This window comes from Thunnus thynnus, chromosome 13 (assembly GCF_963924715.1).
Source record: "Thunnus thynnus chromosome 13, fThuThy2.1, whole genome shotgun sequence".
NCBI lineage: Eukaryota > Metazoa > Chordata > Actinopteri > Scombriformes > Scombridae > Thunnus > Thunnus thynnus.
In genome coordinates this window covers 12,253,276-12,275,087 of record NC_089529.1, presented here as the reverse complement: position 1 = coordinate 12,275,087, position 21,812 = coordinate 12,253,276, and the positions used below count along the sequence as shown (strand labels likewise).

Sequence of the window (21,812 nt, the reverse complement as noted above, 5' to 3'; positions counted from 1 at the left end):
TCAGTTGCACCAAAACAGATGTGTGAAATATATAATTTAAAAAAAAATGCAGTTTACTACAAAACCAAACCAAGTTTCCAGCAGACATGCAAATCTAGTGTGACATGCAGCTTCATGCCTGCATTATTTTTCTGGCTTCTTCTCTTGTATTGATATGCAACACATAACGTCAAGAGTGCAGGAAACATTTTGTCCTCATGCCTCAAACAGCTAGCCTAAATTTTGACAGAAATTTGTGGGCTGGCATTGTGACATTATAAATAATGCGGTTACTGTGTGATTCCAAACAAATAAAACTGCACCATTACGCAATGAAGGCATGGTGACAGTTCATGTTTGGGATACCACTGTCTATATTTAAAACACAGTATAATCCTCTGATAATTTAAGTGTTGAGTACTCCATAAAGGAGAGTAAACTACTTTTAAAAATGAGGAGCTGATTTTATTGCCCAAGATGATGCTGACTCATAATGGACAGTGTTCAAGCCCTCTTACGATTCGAGCCAACTCGGAAACTGGAAACATTCATCACTGTGCACTCACATTCAAAGCCTGGAGAATTAAATATCACAACAACTCCCTATTTAATCATATCAAATCATATAATCATAAGAATCATACAGAATAAATCCACAGATTTCTGTCCTTGTTTTTTGAAAGTCAAAAAACTGTCACATCAGACTGACATAGGTTTAAAAATGTGTTTTCATTTCTTTTCTCTTTTTTTTGCTCAGATTTGTTTATTTTCCCTTAAATGGTCTGCTCCTGTGCTGTCCAATTTTTCAGCCAAACAGAACTTAATCATATGGTTATCGTTATGCATTAAGGCTAATGTTTCACGAATTGCCTGTAAATAGAATCAATCTTTCAGTAATTAACAAGAGACTTCACTCATGTTTGCAATAATGGATACTGTGCTCTCAAGGCCCCCCAGTGGTCAGATGCCTGCACTGCAGTCTGTTGCCATCCTCGTGGGACTGTGCCTCTTTTATGTAACCTGTATCATACCTTTCATAAGTTATTCCATTCCAAATAAGCAGGGAGAGACTTTTTAGAGGGGGTTCATTTGAACCCTGAAACTATCCATAGGAAGGAATCTGAGAGTGGGACAGGGAGTGGTGGTCTGGGTCTGGTCATGACCTACATTTCCAGATAAAGATGTTCAGGATCAGTGAAGTCACTGCTGACTTTCACACTGAGTGCTTTCCTGCACGCAAAGCTGTTCTTTGTCTACTGGTCTTTATTCATTTACCACTGGACACGTACAGTGTAATAAAAGAACACAAGGACAATACACTAGGCTCCTAAAAAAAGTGTGATGTGTGGTTTAAATTACAGAACTGATGATACCCCCATCTGAAGCATTATTTTAAAAAAAATCAAGGATATAAAACATACTGAAAGTAAATAATAATAAATATGAATGTATATTATTAATATTTATAACAAATACTTTATTGCACCATCAATATATCCCAAACATTGCCATCCTTATGCACTCATGGTTGTCACAAACAAAACAAAATAATCAGGAGCATATACTATCAGATAAACCAAAATTTGAGAGCGGAAATGCATAAAACCATAAGACAATTGATAAGAAAAAATATGATTTATTGTACATGTGTTCTAGAGAGAAAATAATCATTTAGTAGTGAAATGCAATCTCTCATCTCTGCCATGATCTGTCTTCTCCCATAAACACAAACAAAACATGACATCATCCAAAATCAACACACAAACATTCAAAAAGAATCCCCCCCAAATTATGGCATCACATTTAATTTCATTTAAAAATTATTCATATAAAGCACAAATTCAAAAAAAACGTTAACGAAATATCGTATTGAGAAGTTGTAGTTTAACTTGTGCACTTACATTATTTTCACATATAAAAGTTTTGAACCCACAGTAGAAAAAACAAAAAAATCAAAGACATTCATTCAGGCGTGGAGATGCGACCATGAAATTAACGGACGGTCAGACCACCAGTAACAGAAAAGTTGTAATCTGGTATTTAAAAATGTATATCTTTAACAATGCTAAGTCTCCTTCAAGAGCTTCATGAAGGGAAGTTCACTTCATCAACAGTTTACACACACACAAAGAAAATTTCGAAAAAAATGTTGTTACTATGAAGCTCTAGTCTAACGGTAATGAATATGCATATATAACAAGGAGTGGCTCATGTAAACTAACAAGTTTGTCAGTTAGTAATATTGCTCAGTCTTGAAGAGAGTATGATTTGCTGGTCAGATAAATAAAGTAAAAACATACTGTAGTCGCAACATACCAGCAGCTACACTACCGTAAAATATAAACAAAGTAAAATGAAGTCATTTATTTAATACATTTGATATGAGTGTATCAGACACATGCAATAATGAGAGCATAACTATGCAGATTTCTCTAAACTTAAATTTCTTCACATACTACATAGTAAGATAAGGTCATTTTGATTGGTCTCTAAAAGACTGTGATTATAATTTAGAAACTAAAAATAATAAATAAGAATCCACCACCCATCAAATCTTCCTTTAAAAATCAAGCATGTAAGGCCTTATATAAAAACATGCAGTATAAGAAATCATATTGTATCATTATGGCTCAAAAAACTACTTTTCAAGAAAAAAACATCCAAGGACGGTCAAGGTCCTTAAGTTCTGTAAATAAAGGCAACCAAGGCCTTTTTAGTGTAACGCTAATAATTATTATTATTTTATAGGTTTATTTAGCCAGAGGACTTTTTCAAAACAGGACTTTTTCACAGCGGACATTTTGAAATGTCATAATAGGAAATGCACAGGTGTAATTAATAACATTAATGATGACTGCATCTCATTTCAGCTAACCAGGTCCCTGAGCCATCGTTAATGTCATTACTTACACCTGTGTTTCCTGCTATGACACATCAACATGTCTGCTGTGAATAATCATGATCACTTTTTTCATTTTAACATATTTCAACAGAATATCACTTGATATGATCAGCCCTACATATATTTTTATTGCTTTTCAATGGTCCTTGAGTTTTCTGGAAAAAAACCTGAAAGAATTTCTGTTTATTTAAAAGGTACACTGTGTAGGACTTTCCTTAAAAACAATGTATAGACTCGTACAAAAATAATCCCTTTCAATCATCACTCATGACCAACTAAAAGTGTGTGGTGGTGTCTGTGTCTACAGAGACTCTGCCCTCTGCTCTCAGTCTGTGTCTGTTTGACTGAGGGAGCTTCTGGTGTCGTTGAATGTTATGTTTACAATCAGCAATGGACATATCCTACACAGTATGCCTTTAAGCATTATGCACACCTGTTGTCTGCTGTAGGACTGATGCAAAACTACTACATATCATTACTCTTTTCTCAAAGTAATTACGTTTCCATCTTCTATCACTTAATTTGTGATAAAAATCAGTAACAATTACGGTAAATAGAGGTCTTGCATTGGACAGAAGTTGCTAGATGGGGAATTTTTAGTCTTTCATTCATCTTTTAAAAAGGTGTCTTCTATCAACAGAACACCAGAAACAGCAAACCTTTTGTAGCGTTGGCTTTGAGTTTTTGGCATTTTTGTCTTGTTGTAGTCTTTAACAGAACATTAACTAACCAACATTTTCACATTAATTTAACCTGAAAACACTTCCTCAATTTGATGTGATTTTGATGTGCCATTTCTCATAACTCTACTTAACTTGGATCAATTTGTTGAGATCTATTTTCATTTGGAAATTAAGAGTTGTTAATATTCAAGTAAAAGAGGACGACCAATTTCTATAGTTATTGAAAGAAGGCAATAGTTTTCTAATATGTGATACACCAACAGTATCACAAGGCTCTGTTGTTGTGAGTTTTTCTACCACCTAGTGGTAAAAAAATATAATCAATTAATACAGCTTTATATAATTTTATGAACTGGTCCAGTGTTCTCTTTACACAATATTACACATTGTCTACAGTTTGTAGTTAACATGTCAGTCTCAATAAAACAAACATCTCTACTCAGCTACCTAATAAACGCCTCATTGCTTGTAAGAGTTCAAGCGGCCTTGAATCAAACCTAATCATTAACTTTAACCTCATAGGCTCTGCACACTCTCACGGGTGTTCTCCGTTATGTGGCTGACCAGACCTCTGTGCAGATTAAAGTTGGGAGGAGCTGGGAAATGTGTGAGGTCAATACACATTATGTACTAGTAGAAATATTAAAGGTGCAAAGTGTCCTTCCTTAACAGGAGTGTCAAATTTAACATGAGCATGAGGAACACAATTAATCACAGTCAATAAACTCCCACAGAGTCCTCAGAAGAGGTCTTACTAAGCAAAATCAGTGACAACACCTGTGTGGGTGGACAATGGGTGTGCAGTGTTTTAGAGAAAGTCACTGCATCCACAAATGAAAGCACACAAAATACACATTGTCCACATGTTGTAGGCTTTTATATAAATAAAAATGTCAGCATGTTTAATGCTGAGGCAAATAATAAGGCATATATTAATCAAAGATTGACAGCTGAGTGTTTTAGCAATACATTTCAAATACAAAGACTAGTTTATCAGCCAACTTCTCTGTTTGGCCGAAGCCAATCTTTTCTTTCAAACATGTTTTGGCAGGCTGCATAAAAAGGAAATCCTGGAGTAAAACTGGTATTGATATGAATAAATGAAGGCAGCATGATGTGCAAAACTGTGCAAAGACGAGCCGGCCAACTTCTTCAGTGACTGCGGTCGCCAGCTGAGCTTAATTTTAATATGTAAACAAAACAATGTGCATTTTGTGTGCTTGATATGTGCTATAATCCTGCACATATGTAGTAACTTTTCTGCACTCAAGGGCCTAAACATAATCTATAAAATATATACCATAAAATGTTTGGTTTTTTTGGTCACAGCAGGGCTTCCTGTTTGAAATCTCAACTCTACGGCTTACCGATGTCCACAGTAACATTCACATAAAGAGGCAGCCTCTCTAATGACATAGTCTTATATGAGCAGCTATTGAGTCCGTCCTTTTTCCATACCTGTGGTGTTCGTCCTAACAACTTCATCCTGGAAGGTAAAAATAAGAAGAAAGAAATGAAGCAGCACAAAACAAATACATTTAATTCAGCCACAACATATAGAAACAAGTATAACAAATGATTCCCATCTCTACATTCACTGACCTGTCTTTGTTTATTTCATTGCCACTGTCTCGTTTGTGAAACACCATGGTGTAGCGAGCTATATCAGCTGGCGGCCGAACAATCTTCATTTTCTGCAGCTCAACCCTGTGCAAGACAGCAGACCCACATGTAACGATGAATGAATGAATGAAGGAATATACAGTATACCACATGTGCTGCACATGGGTGAAAACAAACACTTTGAATCCTAAATACTGTTTCCATCACTTGTTTTTGTCTCACCTGATGCGAAGGTCGTCATCTTCTCCGCCCCAACCCCAGTAAGTGTTTGAAAAACCATTCACTTGAAGAAACTGGTCTTTGGTCATGGCTGTGACTCCCCCAAAGTAGCCTTTGTAACGCAGCCTGAGAATGGAACAATATCAAGAAAAAATACATTTCTTGGTTGAAAAATGATATCAGAACAAATATAAAGTTAAACCATTGACTCATGACTTACAGGAATTTACTCTTCATCATATACTTACTTGTACCCGGTTGCATTCCGGCCAACCACCAAGTGTTTGGGCTGCTTGTCACAGATATATAAATTATAATCATTTTCAGGAACCAGATCCACATCATGGAAGATGAAGCACTCCCAACTATAGTCCTTCAGTGCCTCCAAATACCCAACATTCAGTAACTTGGCACGGTTAAAAGTTGCATCACCAGCCTTTAAAAAAAAAACAGAGAACAATAAAAATTACAATCTGCTATTGTACTTTATAGACTGGGTGCTGTTCAAAGTTCAGTGTGGATTTATGTGTTCTTCTATTACATCTAATGTTTCCTTATGTGTTATCCAATAAAAAAAATGCAAATGTTTTAATAAGTAGAAGGTTCAAAGTACAGGGTCAGTCTTGTTCTTGAGTAACTTTCATGGTAGAGATGGTGTCTTCATATTCAGGATATTATAGGAAAATAGTATCTTTAGCAAGTGAATGTGGTTTAATGTGCTCTATTCCATATACCAGACACCAAAACATAAAGCGCTTCATACATGAAGGCACAAAAGAAACAAACTAATTTGGATAAATATGTGGCTGTGTGTGAACACTGATGCACTGTTGATTTGCTTGTCTATTTTTTTTTTTTTTTTTTTTAAACATACTTTCATAACACACACACACACACACACACACACACACACACACACACACACACACACACACACACACACACACATATACACGCAGCCCTTAGGTACAGTATTTACCTGCACCATAGTTTTCCTTCTGGTAACTCATAAAAAATCATTTCCTCTTGAAGTACTAAGAATGTTATTTAGTTGCAGAAGATTTGCCTTTGGCATGAGAAAATGTTTTGGCTCACTTGTATCTTTGTTTCCAGCAGCAATTTCAGTATTTTTTGTTTTTTTTTGCTGGAAATGACTCGTTGTATATTTAAAGCCTACAAGTGTTACACGTTTTAAGTCTCCATTAGAGATGCACTGATATGAAAACTACCAGCTAAAACAGATTTTCAATTATTTGGAGAAAAACACTACATAAGCCAATTTCATTCTCCTTTCAAGTTTTATGTTTAGGTGCAGTCACATCACATTTGGTCTCACATGTTTTTATTTCTTTTTGATTGACAGGACATTACCGGGACTGATAATCAGTTTCTTAATAATTATCCAATATTCTGTACATTTATGCAAATGTTCACTTTTTGGTCAATAAACTGGTTTAGAGGAAAGTTAGCAAACATGTTAAAAGGAGAAAACTAAAAGTTAAATAGTTTCAGATATGAGTTTTAACTGCAATGACTTCCACTAAAACAATTACTAACACTAATAATTGTATAAACCATAAAATAAGAACTTTCAACTTCAATGCAGTCTCTTGATGAGATAAGCCAATCATGTCAGTTCAACAAGCATCAACCCTGATATTATAATAATTTCTTTCACATGAAAACTGTGACATAAGACTGAGCATGGTGTAGAGCAATACCTGCTGGATGACATAAATGGCATAGTGCAGCTGCTGCCTCTGCAGAAAGGGGTGCAGGTGGTGCAGGAGGTAGAGGAGGTGTCTCTCTCGGTTGCGATGAGGGATGAGTATGGCTACGCTCTGCCTCGCTGTACAGTCTGGGGGCTCATACTCGCCTTCAGTCACTCCTTTGTTCCCATTCTCCACATCCTTCATTTTCAGAGAGGATTCAAAAGACAGCTTCAGAGCCCCCTCTGTAGAAACAGAGTTAAACAATTTAATCAGAAATCTGAGCCTTATGTGTGTCTTAAATATGATTCATTATAAACAATAATCAGAATAATTCATGTGCACAGTATCAGATTTAAATGAGGCTTTGCAGAATAAACTATTTAAAAACAGTCTTCTAACCGTTTAATTTCAACTAGTCTGCTTCCTTGTTGATCTTATACAGGAAACAGGAAGGATAACATGTAGCACCTACAACTGCGTTTCACACATGTTTTGAGAAACACTGGGGAAAATTCCTGAACTGTAGATTAATTTAACATATTTTCTTCTTATAAGTAAAAATATTTAGCATAAAAAAGTATAACACAAAATTAAATGACAAATTAAAATAAATTAAACAATAGATTCTCCAGTTTTAATCCTATTATCTTACATCCTTTTAAATGTTGTTCTCATCATTTTTGTTTATGCATCCCACAATTTCAACCATCGCTTTATTTTTGAGAAACTAAGCACATCAAAGTGATTCTAATCATAGATTATTGATTGGCACAAACCCTTGTCTGTTTTTTATCAGATAGCAATGAACTTATCTAATCTACTAGTCTTTCATCTACTTAGTGATGAAAGACTAGTAGATTCTTTGTGGAGAATTTACAGAAACTGCAAACACACCATTCCTATTTAGCAAGCAGCCATATTTAATTTACCTCTAAGAAGATGACTACATTTTTTCTTTTAATTAGCCAAATATTAAACCCAGTAAAACCATAACAACCTATACACGGAAAGTCTGTCATGTCTTTAACCTAAACTTACGTAGAAGTGGTGACTCCTGAGGGCATCCGACTTTTGACGCTGGAGTATTTAAGCGATCTTGCGCTGGCGTCTGAGCGTTAACTTTATCTCTCAGATTGTCTCCTTTGACAAGAGTCTGTGTTGTCGCAGATGAAACCTGAACTGATTTCACAGTTTCACCTGAAAACGTTGCAATCCATGCCAGCACCGAGAGCGAGAGAAGGAGCAGCACAAAGTACTTCCCCCTCCGCAAAATCTTGCACACGGGTGAACAGAAGCCCATGGCTGTCTGATGTGAAAACGATAAAAGTATTGACTGTCGATGCTGTTAGTTATAGTTTAAGATATCTCCTCCGTGCAGGACATCTCAGCAAAATATTGACAGCCACAGTTTCACTGACCAGTCATCCCATGGCGATGAAACATGCTGCTGAATTACAAATCAATATATGATGATCACTATGAAGTAAGGAAAACTTATTGGTGAAAATCCATCGCTGAACTCTCAAAATCCAGTTTCAGGAGGTGAGGACAAAAACTTGAGATCTCCGTCAACTGTTAAATTGATAAAGAGAGAACAATGTTACCGCAGAGAATGGGTATATTTGCACAGTAATCACTCATACTATCTCGCCTTCTCGTGTAAAACTGCATCCTGAAAGGGCAGGTTCTGGTTTTGAAAGAGATATATCTGTTACCTTTCATACGAGGACAAAAAGCACCCGATGAGATGTTATCTTAGAAAACAAACCAAGTTACTTGTTTGGAGCTTTTTATTCCACGCTCCCCATTTTTCTTTTCTTTAGTTTTGGTTCAGAGTCATTTAATCTGTTACACTGTATTGGCAAGGCTTCCTCAAAGGTAATGTAACACTGAGTAACTACACACCTGTCTGTGTCCCCTGACAAAGTTTAGTATTATATTGCAGGGCTGTTTTACCACACCTTCCTCCTCTCCTGTTTTTTTTTTTATTTCATCAAATATCCTCCATGAAACGGAACTCTCACATGTGATCGCTGTTAGCTCATATTAAGTAAGGCTGCAATTTACTATTATTTTTCATTGTCGATTAATCTGTTGCTTATTTTAGTGAGAGACTAATTCATCACTGTTCAAACAAATGCGAGATAATAGTGAAAAATGTCAATTTCTCAGAGTCCAAGGTGACCCTCTTCAAATGTATTGTTTTGTCAGAGAAAATCAGCAAATCATCACATTTGAGAAGCTGGAAGCAGAAAATGTGTGGCCTTTTAACGTGAAAAATGACTTACGCTAAAGACTAATAATCAACATTGCACGTCATTATATTTCTGTGTAAATTATTGATTAATTGGCTAAACGTCTCAACATATTTGTATAACAAAGCTGCCCAGTTTTTACACCAGAGAGCAGTGACTATAAACAGTTGCCTTTTAAAAAAACAAAAAAAACCAAAACACTGGTTAATCTTATTTAACAATACAAACACAATAAGGCAAAAAAAAAAAAAAACACTGAACTGAAGGCAGGTTTGTATTTTAACGTTGGCTAAATTTACGTACGAACAACCAGCAACTAGAAAACACATAAGCTAGTGAAGCTACTTCTATTTATTTTAGCTTATTAGTGTTCGTTGTCCAGTGTTTACTATCTGTTGTATCTAGCAGGAAAACTTAAAACTAAAAGCTTTGACATGATCTCCCCTGGTTGTCTCCATCATCTGAGCGTGTCTGTCGTGTATTTTTGAGGACTGATGAGCTAACGTTGGCTAGCTCTAAACAACCATAATACTTATTCTATTCGTATAAAGACACTAGACAGGACACACAGTTACCTTTCACATCATCGACAGCTCCTTCTTCTCCTAAACATTGTCCATGTTTTATGGAGTAAAAGCGAGTTGGCTGAACTAACTTGGGTGTTAGCTAACGGCAGCTGACGAACGCGGATGTGTAGAGTTACTTTAAACTGATATTAAAGTTAAATATTAGCATTAACAGTCGAAAGGTTAAAAACAGTATGACCAGCACAGTGTGTACGAGCCTGAGTCTGTCATCTGCTCCATTTTAATGAAATTATTAATATATTGGTTGGCACATCTTACCTTTCAAGCTAGCGTTACTCCTGTCCAGGTTGTCAACGCAGTAGCAAACGACAACACTGTCAAGTCAACATAAATACACCTACCTGCCTATGTGTCTTTCCACAATAAAACCTGTGAGGTCAACATAAATGCACGCACTTCCTCTGTGTTTTTCACAATAAAACCTCACTCACGCACAACTCACAGATGAAACTCACATTGACCATAACAGGATATTGGGAAACAAAGAATATAGCCTCAAAGGTGTTGGTGAACCTACGGTGGCTGCGAAAACACGAAAGTTTTGTCAGTTCTGAGCTACTGTAGAAGATACTGTAGAAAGATGGCGGTGCAACATGGCGGACTCCCTAGAAGATGACCCGCTCCCTATGTAGATATAAAGGGCTCATTCTAAGCTAACAAAAATACAACAATTCTTATTTTCAGGTGATTATACACTAATTAAAACATGTTTATGAATATTATGTTCCATACTATATTCCATTTCTGCCAAAACTTGTTTTAATGATGTAGACCTTGTTTTTGGCCCAGGATATGTGCTGGTCTGTGTTTTGTGTTCAACTATGATATATATCAAAATAGTCTACAAAAGATAGTCAAAAATGTGTTCAGAGTTTAGTAAGAAATACCTTAGGATGTCTTTGTACCCGTTTTATTTATTTATTTATTTTTTTAACACAGTGAGTAGTTGGAAGTGCTCTGATTTTGAAGGCAGCGTCGACAAACAGGAAAAGGTTGTTCTTTTTTAGGTAGCTTGATAAAGTTCAGCGCGTGGTATCTATGGTGGCGATGTGTTGTATAAATACTTCCGGTATGTTGTTTTCAAAATAAAGGTCCTCGCTCCTCATGACAGTTTGCTACACTTCTAATATATCCATATGTCCATTTTGGGGGCAAAACTGCAAGTCCGCCACTACATATTGTTGTTACGAGTTAATGAACACCCTTTAATCATAATCAGTACTGAGTAGATACTGTAGGTTATATGGCTGAGCATGGCAACAAAATAATACATATCTATAACATTTTAACTGAGCCATTTGTAACAGTAATAAGGCCATGTAAATCTGACTTTAGCGATATGTAAATCATATGGATTGATTCAAATATGTTTGTCTAAATTGTCAACTGTTTTATCTCTACCTAGCTTTCCCTTCAATGTTCCCAGTACTTTATTGAAATGAAATGTAAAAGCAGTAGCCTTAATAACTGTTGATTATAATAGTGATTATTCAAGTAAAGCAGTGAAAGGAATTTGAAACTGAATGGGCCATATATTGGAGTTTTGAGTTGTGGAAAAAAGTTTTTGTTTGCACATTTGAGTAACTGCAGGACTTTGTCAGAGCCTTTGTTGGAAGTGGACTTGTCCTCTTCCTCTCCTTCTTTGCCAGGACCAGGGACTGTGACAAATGTTCCCAGCAATGTTCCCTGGTTATTTTGTAGAATATCCGTCTCATCCCATCCTGCAGATCAGACATGGACAACATGCTGCTCTCTCTGCTGGGCTCCCTCTGTGGCTCTGTGGATAAAGGTCTTTTCCTTCTGCTAAAGGAGGAGGTAGTTGTCCAGCTGCTCTTCAGCCTGCTTCAGGTCAGCCATGATCCTGGATGTCTCAGCATGTCATCCTCCTGTTGAGCCACATGGGAAGTCCTGCACTCCTCAAAAGCCTTTTGCCCTCCTTTTTCTTTTTTAACAGAGTTTCCTTCAGCTGCTGAGAATTTCTTTTTGGAAAGATCCTTGTCTAAAAGTTATACGATGTTCAATATTAGTAACTTTCCTTGAGTCAATGGATTCTGCTTTGTACTGTTTGTATTACCCTTCATTTAACTCAAGATTATGTTTCCTCTTGGTTTAATTCTATTATATATTACTTGAAGGGCTTTTCCATCTCCATAAGGCACCTGATGTGATTTAATTTTTTTTGTCCTGTTCCTTGTTCTTGGAGAATTTTGTGGCTTGATTGTGCAGCTGCTCAAGACCTCACGCCCCTCCCGTTGCATGTGGTGGATTTTTCTACAGATTTTTCCTTGCAGTTTTTCCTTTGCTGCAATTCCGAGGATGGCGTTGTTGAGCTATAAATACACAAGCCTTGGCTTTCTTTTATTCACATTAATACATTTAACCTACTGTACAAGAGATAATAATTTAACTCTCATTACTGGAGCATTTGCTGGATAATTCATTAGAAGAATTACAGAGTTGATGAAAAACTCAGTATTTTATTTTATTTAATACAGAAGTAGATAAATATACTTAGGGTAATTCAGAATGCCCTGTTTGTTGTATTAAATATGTATACATTGTTTTGATATTACTGATGCATTACTGTAATGTGTAAAGTCTAAATGTTACAGCTAGTCATAATGGACATTATTTTAACTGTTTTATGTGCTAGTTTAATTCTGAAACAATGCAGCATATTTTCTAAGATGATCACATTACTTCTTATGTAAAATATGAAACTGCAGTTAACCAGTAACATGTATAAAGCAGAATAAAATGGAAATAGAGATATAAAATACAAGTACCTCAAAATTGTACTGAAGTATATAGTATTTGAGTAAATGCACAATACCAGTCAAAAGTTTGGACACACTTTCCCATTCATTTAAATGAGAAAGTCCAAACTTTTGACTGCTACTGTATATATATCCAGCTTAAGGAGAAACAAGCCATTCCACTCAGGAAATTGTCACAGTTTAGTGTTTTATTCACAATTGACGGTCAGATAGAGTGTATTTAAATTTGAATAGAGCCTTCCTAAAGCTGCTCCTCCCTCTTCTCTTTACCTCCTGCATACTGTGAGGGCATGACTGTGTAGTGTAGGCCTATACTGGGAATGACATTAACATGTGAGACAGGCCTGCACTGTTTGCAGTTGTCAGAGACTTGTGATAAGCAAGCAGAGAAATCTCTCTAAAACATTTACAGCAAAATGTCCTGCAGACCTCCTCTATCAGCATGTTCATTATTATTATTATTATTATACTATTGGGGTTTTTCAGTTTACCTATTTCTGAGAGGACTTTGGACATTTTTACTGACATGTTGGTTCATGTTTATTACAGTTAATAATAGATTTCTTTACAGTCTTTGTTTTCTTTTCTTTACAAAGTTCAATTGAAATTTAGTTCTAACCAAAGACACCCCAAATAAGATGGCATTAACTTGGCAATTGACCTTGACAGACAGCCTGTTTTTGAAAGACTATACTTCCATTTCTTTTGTTATCTTGTGAGTGACTGTAACAAGCGTAATCACTTAGTATTCCATGTTCTGCTTTCATCCTGTAATTATGTGTGTACGGTGTGACTCATACATCCTCTGGTTATATCTGTCCCATTAAATAGCCTGAAATGTCCTCTGGTCAAATGTTGTCCCATATTATTCATCAGGCCTACGTGCTGAACACTTTGTATTAACTACACAGTTGATTTGTCAGTGAGCCTGAGTTGTCTGTCCTAACCAAGCTTTGATTTATGTTTATGTATCTGGTCTTCAACAACCTTGCACCATTTACCCTGAGTTAATGTCAGTTACACCTAAATAAGAAGAGTGTAGCTGCTCTTGGAGGTTGTATTTAGACACAGCAGTGATTTGAGCTGAATGCTGACAATGAAAATGCTAATATGCTGATGCTTAGCGGATAGAATGTGAACCATGTTAATCGTAGTGCGTTAGCTAAAATTAGCACTAAACACTAAGTACAAACAAGTCATTAGTTTAGCAGGTATTTGGTCATAATTGGACAAATTAAAATTTTGACCAGATGATTACACTAGATGAAAAGTAAGGGGATCGCCAAAGGGAATTACATTTCAACCTGAGGGTGACATGGCTGTCTGTACCAAATCCAGCTAGTTGTTGAGACATTTCACTCAAAATCATAAATGTCGGGGAATCAGCGAGGTCAGTGGGATTCATCCTCTGTGCACTATGGATTTCTGTATCAAATTTCATTGCAATCCCTTCAATAGTTGGACCAAAGTGGTGGACCGACTGACATCCCAACATTGCCATCCCTAGAGCCATGAATAAAATAGAGGTCAGGTGGGCTTTGTCAAACATAAGATGCAGGATTTCAGAACTCTTATTTTTGTTTTACAATATTATCATGTAAAAGTGCCGTGTATTGATTGTTTTTGGATTCCATAAGAATATACTTAAGTATTTTTCTTGATGGATGAATGAATAACCCTCCACACAAAAAACAACAAGGTAAGGATCTAATGTAATGTTTTTAATTGTACAAAATATGTATTATTAATATCTGGCTTAGTGTACATCAATGTTAGGCTTAAAATAATAAAAGTCACAGGATTCCAGTACAATATATTAGCTGGACTGATATTGTTTTCCTGCAAGTAACATGTCATCTTTCTGACAAAATAGGAGGAAAATGGGAAAAAGAAAAGTTCTATGTGTAAATAAATTTCAAAATGAAGTCCAAAATACACAATATTAATTGGATTACTGGTGCATACACTATCACATCAGAGAATTCCTTCTTGATTCCTCAAAGCTCAAGGACAGAGTAACTGTTCCACTGCCAAAGCTCACCCTTGGCTTATGCTTTCCTGAGGGTGGATCACAGTCATTGCTGTTTGTCTTGAGGCTGATGGATGAGGACGGAGTGGAGGCAGAAGATCCACCAATGCTGCCGGACTTTTTTCTTGATGCTGTGCTATGTTTTAGTGTAGCTTTGGCAGCCACTTTGAAAGCATGGGCTGCCGTGCTGCATCGGACTTCCTCGATAGTGTTCCTGGAGGGTTTGAAGAGAATGATGTAGACCTTGTTGAAGAAAATACAGGCCAGCATCCCAAAACTGGATGCAAGTATAGCAATGACCTCCACAGCTGAAACAAATTTGCCATAAGTACTAAAGTAGGCAGGTATGAATGAGATCCAAACAATAAAGAATATGAGCATGCTAAAAGTGATGAACTTGGCCTCTGTAAAGTTTTCTGGAAGTTTTCGTGATTTAAATGCAAAGAAGAAACATATAGCCGCCAGGAGGCACGTGTAGCCGATAAGAAACCCAAGAGCCATCACAGAGCCCTCGTTGCAGGTGATAAAAATAATCTCATCAATGTCATGGTTCATATAGCTGGAAGGAGGGGCATTGTAAAGCCAGACCACACATATCATTACTTGGACAAATGTGCAGAGAAACACCAAAAGAAACTGCAGGTTTAATCCCCACCATTTACGGTGGAGACTTGTTGGGATCTTGGCTTCAAATACCAAAAGCACTCTATTTGTTTTCACAAGGATGCAGGAAATACAAAGAACAAAACTGATCCCAAAGGCAGGTTGGCGCAAACGGCACATCCAATCCTTCGGCTCTCCGATGAAGATGAGAGAGCTGGAGAAGCAACAGATAAGTGAGAACAGAAGGACATAAGACAGTTCTCGGTTTGTGGCCTTCACTATTGGGGTGTTGCGAAATCTGACAAACACTCCCATTACAAAAGCTGTCAAGACAACACCCAGCACTGCACATATGGCCAAAGCTATCCCGAATGGTTCTGTCCAGGAAAGAAACTCGATTTCCTTCAGGAAGCAGAATGTATGGTTCCCATTGGACCAGGAGTTATTTGGACACTTGGTGCAAACACTGGCATCTGTATAAATAAGAAGTCATTTGTGTTAGAACTGCAACATTCATAAGTTGTAACATTAGTAGAAATGAGATTGTGAATGTCTGGCTTCTCAGTACCTTTATGATAACTGTACTCTCCGTCTGAGCACTCGGTGCATTCAAAGCAGCATGTGGGCATACTGTCTATGATCCCCTTTCTTGTGCCTGGTTCACAGTCCTCACTGCAGTTTGAGAATGGCACCTGCGAGATATAAAACAGACAGAAAAAATAAACATAAACAATGTAAATATGTGTTCAATTATAATTTATCCAGGATTTTCTATAAAAATAAAACAACCAGGGTTCCACTTCCCAAAAGCACCTAAAAGCTGCAGGAAATTGAGATTTTGCGATTGCAATAATAAATGTAAATTCAAGAAATCTCTGCAATATTTGCAAGATCTTGGAGTTTTGCTAAATTACTGCAACTTTTTCACATGAAATGGCCAAAACAACAGACCTCTTGTGATTTGGACCAATTGTTGCATTTTGTGTCATGGTAACTTACGTCATCACATTCAGCAAGGATTCAGGCACGCATTCAGGTGGAAGATGGACAAATCTCACCCGCCAACAAAAATTACTGCCATAGACTGAGCAAAACGATTCCCAGATGTTCCCAAATGAGGTTTGCATTTAGTTAGTCAGAAGAATACAAGCTGATGTGTTGTTCAGACATGGACATAATCTGCCTCAAACATAAAAATGGGCACTTTGGAAATGAAACTATATTTTATGTTGATGGATTTATTTTAATGGAATTATTGACTGATTTTATTTGGTGCTAATGTTGATATGAAAGTTTATTTAATAAAGTCTTACAGAACACAGTATTTTCTTTTTTTCCTGTGGTTCTCATATTCAGAAAATAAATTTAAAAATTAGCACTGAAATATAGTTATTTCTCTTAGAGCATTTAGCTAAAGAGCCTGATAATTTTCTCAAAAGTTGGCAGAGACCAAAAAACAGAGCTAAAAGAAGAGTGAATATTAAACTTTAATTCATCAGGTGGACACCAACATGACTCCAATGAATGCTAATGTTGGTCTGTGTCTACTGGATGTGTTAATGGGTACCTGTTTCCTATCATCTTTGACCTTTGATAATATGTTTAATGTTGTGTTTACAGCTTGTTTTATTGCCGCCAATTGGACAAAAAAGTCTGTTAATGCAACCTTAAATCCATGGACTGAGGATGCTTTTGTCTGCAGCCGCAGAACAGCTGTTTATCAGCAAGTTTTAAGTCTTCTTTCCTCACTGTGATTACATGCTTACCTGCAGGAGATCATGTCTAGAGAATGAAGAACACACCAGCAAACACCAGAGTACATTAATGGGAACATACAAAACAGTGTGAATGACATACCTCAGAGCTGTATCCATTCCACAGGATCTTTGTCTTGTCAATGGACAATTTGGCTCCTCTCTTGGTGTGCATATTGTAGTATCCAACCTCCTCAAACACAACAGAGCCATCTTCAGTAGACCTTTGCCAGTTTATAATGGTGTAGTTTGCTGCCAACTCTGCGTTCTCATCAAAGTGCATCTTCTCCCCCATACTGTTGGTGTAATTCAAATGTCTCAGCTGCTTCAGGGCCTGTGAAGCAGAACCACACATTTGGATGATTCACATATTAATAAATTGATTAAGTAAAGTCTTTAATTGCTTTGGTAGTGGGTAAATGCACAACATTTTACCTGCCATGCTTCCATTTTCTTTATATCTGCACAGGAATTGTTAGCAAAAAGTCCATGTCCAGGTGTGCAGGTGACGATGTCCTGCAGGGCCTGTGCGATGGAATAAACTGCAACATACACATTATAGGAGATTCGAAGGTGTGTGTAGTCCAAGTATGGGGTCTCAACACTTGTGATGTCTTCCTCACCAGTACACAAAGGCCTGAAACTAGTGCTGCCATTCTCACTTTCTTGGAGTCTTGGGCTGTCTTCCAGATAACAGTTGAAGGTTTCTTCCCAAAACTCCCTGACAAATTCGTTATGACTGTCTTTCTTTGGTTGGACTTGTTGCAAGAACTCTTTAAAGCCAGATATGCGTCCCGCCTTTAGAGCAAAGCCAATAGTCCCAGCAACAACATCAAGATACTCTGGTTTAGCAATAAGGGACGAGCTTGCCCAAGCTTCACTGGCTAACCAGATGCGATCTGTGATGTTTCTCCTGACCATCTCTTTGATTAGAGGCTCCACATCTGGGCCGCTGGCAAACACAACAATAACTTTTGCTGTTGAGTTCTCAATTCTGTCAGCCAGTGCCTGGATTTCATGATCCTCAAAGTACTGAGAAATAAGTTCATTTAGGTGAATGCAGATGTCTCGCTCTTCTGTCTCTTTCTCAAACTTCTCAATCCCTGGGCGTCCATAGTCATCATCAGAGGCCACGGCAATGACCCAGTTCCATTCAAAGTACTCAATTATGTCTGCCATGGCTGTGGCCTGGTACTCATCTGTAGGAATGGTTCTCATGAAGGACTTGTATTGATTCTTGTTACTCAGTAAGCGACTGGAAGAGGCATAGCTGATCTGAAACAGGAAAGATTTCATGTCATCCATAAAGTTTGTCATCTTCATAAAACACATAATCCAGGAGACTGTATGTTTCCTGTAAAAAGTATAATCAGGTGAAAATGTATTGTGTGTGAACATAATTTTCAGGATACAGGGTTGCCATGTAACATTTGCTCTGATTTAAGGCCACGCCTGAGGTGGAGTATTGACTTACTCACCTGAGGAATATAAAAAAGACCCAGTAAATTTGCAACTGCTGTGGAGACAGCAGATCCAGCTGCTCCTACTACTGCGATGGTTGATGGGATGTGATCAGTGCAGTTGCAAAACTCATCTAAATTCAGGGAGTCAATCTTATTTTGGGCAACAAAACTAAGGGTGGCCTCCAAGGCTTTTGAAACCGCGTTGCATGTGTCAAAGATCCTGTAGCCCAGTGTGATGTTGGGCAGGAGAGTGCTGCTGTTATTAATCTCGTCAATTGCAAAAATCATGGCCTGGAGCCAACGGAACCCACGAAAATTGAACCTGCAAAACAACGTAGCATGGATTTAGATGAGTTGAGCACACTCAGTTTCCAGAAATGCATTTTGCCAACATGTTAACCAGTCACAAATTTTACCTGACACACTCTGTGGATTCTGGCCGGGCTGCGAGGTCTTGGTCTTTGGATGCAACACCAAAGTGTATGGGGAAAAGACCTCCAAGCAAAATATCACCAGTCATCTGTGCTCTCTGACGGGGTCCATAAGTTGAAATGACATAACTGGACCCCAACAGTATCAGATAATACAGAACAAATCGCATCTTTTTTTCTGTTGGGTAGGATTATTCCCTACAACTCCCCAGATTGAAGATACTCTAAATATTATCTTCTCTCATCAATCTGCCTGCTGTGTTGTTTTGTGTTATTCATGTTTGCACTGATGGGAATATTTGACTGAAGGAAGAAAGAGAAAAAAACATGTTATGTTCTTGATAATTCAGCAAGGTATAAAAATAATTGTTGTAGCAGGGTGCAACTTTCCCATCTAGACAGGAACAGAAGGCGATAGAGGCCAACATGACCTGAGGCTATTTTTACCTTGCAGGACTCATTTTTTAAGAGTTTAGATTTTTTTAGGAGCTGACTTCTCTAATAACGTCTCTACAAAGAGATGAAATTTAACATTCAAAAGATTGTATGTCACATTCATTTAGAGGGTCGTCATACTGCTTGAAATATCCATCTGAACCGAAATAGACGCAAGATTTACATGAGCTGAGAGTGAAGTCACACTCTAATGACCCTCCTTCCTGTAAATGCTCAGTCTCATGCTGCTGTGGCCAGTGAACCCAGTCACCATGGAGAAAAGCTATAGCAGCCCTGCTGCATCTGACTAATACTCCTGGAAAAATGCTGGGGCAGAGCTGTGATAATGAAGTAACGTCTACAAAAGTCACTCACTGCCATATTAACCATTATAGAGAAGTTCTAAAACCATAACTCTAAAATTTTTATTCAACTTCTCATTGCCATTGCTTTGGATGGAAAGCTCATTTTGTATTAAAATATCAATTTCCAAAAGAAGTATTGTAGAGGGGGTTTCATAACAAAGGAAAATACTCTACAACATATTCATATCCAGCATCCAGTTGGTATTCACTGTCCTGCCAAGTTTTACCTTTGTAAATTACCAAAAAAAAATAAACAAATAAAAATATTTATTAATATAATTCATTTTTGTTCCAAATTGATGCAAATACATTAAAATATACTAATGTTTTCTAGCAAAGTAAAATCAGTAAAATACCCTTAATCATAAAGTGCGCTGACTAATGCTGGATTCTATAAAATAGTTCTTCTGTGCTTTTTAACTCACAAAGTAGGCTGAAACAAATAAAGCATTTAACATGGAAAATAACACAGGACAGAACTTACCGCTTGAACTCCTGAGTGTTATTTAAGTACAGTCAATCTGCAGCTATGAATTTTGAGGCCTTTAACCAATATATCCCAGGTGCTGAATGAATTCACTGGACAATGGTGTTAGTTTCTGGACCTCTTTCTCCATATGAATCATTAACAGAGAGAGGGGTAGTCCATTTCCTTCAGCTAATGAAGTCTACTCACAGTTCACTCCCCCCTGAACTAAAATCACCACAACCAAAAGTGGCGAATGAGAATGAGTAGGGAAGGTTACTTTAATTAGCAATTATCCACTATTGTTGCTGCATTACAACAATACAATCATGCAAACTAGCTACCTTCATTGACAACAACTAGAATATGAAATAAAAGAAACAGGTGTTTCTGTAATTTTTCAAATATAACAATCTTTTCTCCTTCTCATACATGTCCAAAAGGTAATACCAACATTTTATGAAGGCTTACTTCAAGTTTTCAGTCAGTTGTTTAATCAAACAAGGAAAAACTCTTTTCAAACACATCTCAAATTGAGTGTCACAGTGCAATATAACCATGTTAATTATATTAATGGAAAAAAAAAAAAACTCTCAGTACTCTTTGTACCCACAAATTAAAAATTTGCCCTTCTTATTCAGTCGTTCTTAGTGCCTTTGTCTGCATGTGCTTGACATGCAGTGATCATTGTTCCAGGCATGCAGGTTTAATTCATGATGCCAGGAACCCCTAGAAGCAATGGATTGCATCGTTATGTTATACAAACAATTAGTTGTCTTCTTATGCTCTGATGAACGAGTCTTCAATTTGTTGCTGAGCAGATGTCTCCAGTAAGAACTATTTCAGTTTACAACATGTTGACTTATCTGTGCCCCAACCAAACGCTGTGTCCACGAGACCTCAGACGCATGAGAGATCTTAAAGGTCTGCACACTAAATCTGCTTTGTAGTTTTTTCTTTGTTTCATGAAACTTCTTTACAGCTGGAGGAAGTCCTGCCCTTCAGCTATACAAGAATCACATTAAATAAATAAGAAACTATAAAGCAAACCTGGAATCAGAACAACTCCTATAGAGCAGTTTTGTCAGCAGCAGGAGATTCAGAGATCATAAAATGTTTTCAAACCCTGTATCAGCAGAGCTGAGAATACTGCCCTCATGTGGCGGATGAAGAATCACACACACAAATTATTTTAGTAGAAGGATTGTTGTAGATTTCTGTAATGAACACAGCTGCAAAATCTCCATTCTTTATAAAGTTAGGCTAACTTTTAGTGAAAAGACAAAACATGAACTCATACTAGAAACCCTCCTTTGTTGAACCATGTGGTGTGTTTTATTGTTTTCACATCAGTGTTTTCAGGCCAAAATAAAATAAAATGAAACTTAATTATAATGATTTGGTAAATGCTCTCTGGCTTCACATAACAAATAAATCACATTGTATGACACTCCTGCACAGTCTTTTGTTTATGAGCCCTTTTAATAGGTTCATTAATTAAAGCAAGGTGACAGCAATATTTTATACAA

The 21,812-nt window shown here is 37.0% G+C and overlaps 2 protein-coding genes across 2 annotated transcripts; both read right to left on the bottom strand.

Annotated features, from left to right (window-relative positions):
* Nucleotides 1–1,599: 1,599 nt before the first annotated feature.
* On the bottom strand, nt 1,600–10,347 carry b4galt4 (UDP-Gal:betaGlcNAc beta 1,4- galactosyltransferase, polypeptide 4). The gene is made up of 7 exons (XM_067607969.1): nt 10,219–10,347; nt 8,157–8,690; nt 7,128–7,360; nt 5,655–5,842; nt 5,410–5,532; nt 5,167–5,271; nt 1,600–5,050 (listed from the first exon to the last, which is right to left on the bottom strand). Exons 2-7 carry the CDS (start codon nt 8,416–8,418, stop codon nt 4,921–4,923), a joined length of 1,041 nt encoding a protein of 346 aa, XP_067464070.1. The 5' UTR covers nt 8,419–8,690; nt 10,219–10,347; the 3' UTR covers nt 1,600–4,920.
* Nucleotides 10,348–14,497: 4,150 nt separating this feature from the next.
* Nucleotides 14,498–19,187, bottom strand: casr (calcium-sensing receptor). The gene is made up of 6 exons (XM_067607085.1): nt 19,003–19,187; nt 18,602–18,908; nt 17,559–18,398; nt 17,227–17,457; nt 15,938–16,061; nt 14,498–15,842 (listed from the first exon to the last, which is right to left on the bottom strand). Exons 1-6 carry the CDS (start codon nt 19,185–19,187, stop codon nt 14,707–14,709), a joined length of 2,823 nt encoding a protein of 940 aa, XP_067463186.1. The 3' UTR covers nt 14,498–14,706.
* Between the last annotated feature and the right edge of the window lie 2,625 nt (nt 19,188–21,812).

Coding starts and splice junctions, on each gene's coding strand:
- casr (XM_067607085.1), bottom strand. CDS start 19,187: ATGCGATTTGTTCTGTATTATCTGATACTGTTGGGGTCCAGTTATGTC. Junction 18,909..19,002: donor GAATCCACAGAGTGTGTCAG/GTAAAATTTGTG, acceptor GTTGTTTTGCAG/GTTCAATTTTCGTGGGTTCC. Junction 17,458..17,558: donor AGAAAATGGAAGCATGGCAG/GTAAAATGTTGT, acceptor TCTGCTTCACAG/GCCCTGAAGCAGCTGAGACA.
- b4galt4 (XM_067607969.1), bottom strand. CDS start 8,418: ATGGGCTTCTGTTCACCCGTGTGCAAGATTTTGCGGAGGGGGAAGTAC. Junction 5,272..5,409: donor GATGACGACCTTCGCATCAG/GTGAGACAAAAA, acceptor TGTCTTGCACAG/GGTTGAGCTGCAGAAAATGA. Junction 5,051..5,166: donor AATGAAATAAACAAAGACAG/GTCAGTGAATGT, acceptor TTTACCTTCCAG/GATGAAGTTGTTAGGACGAA.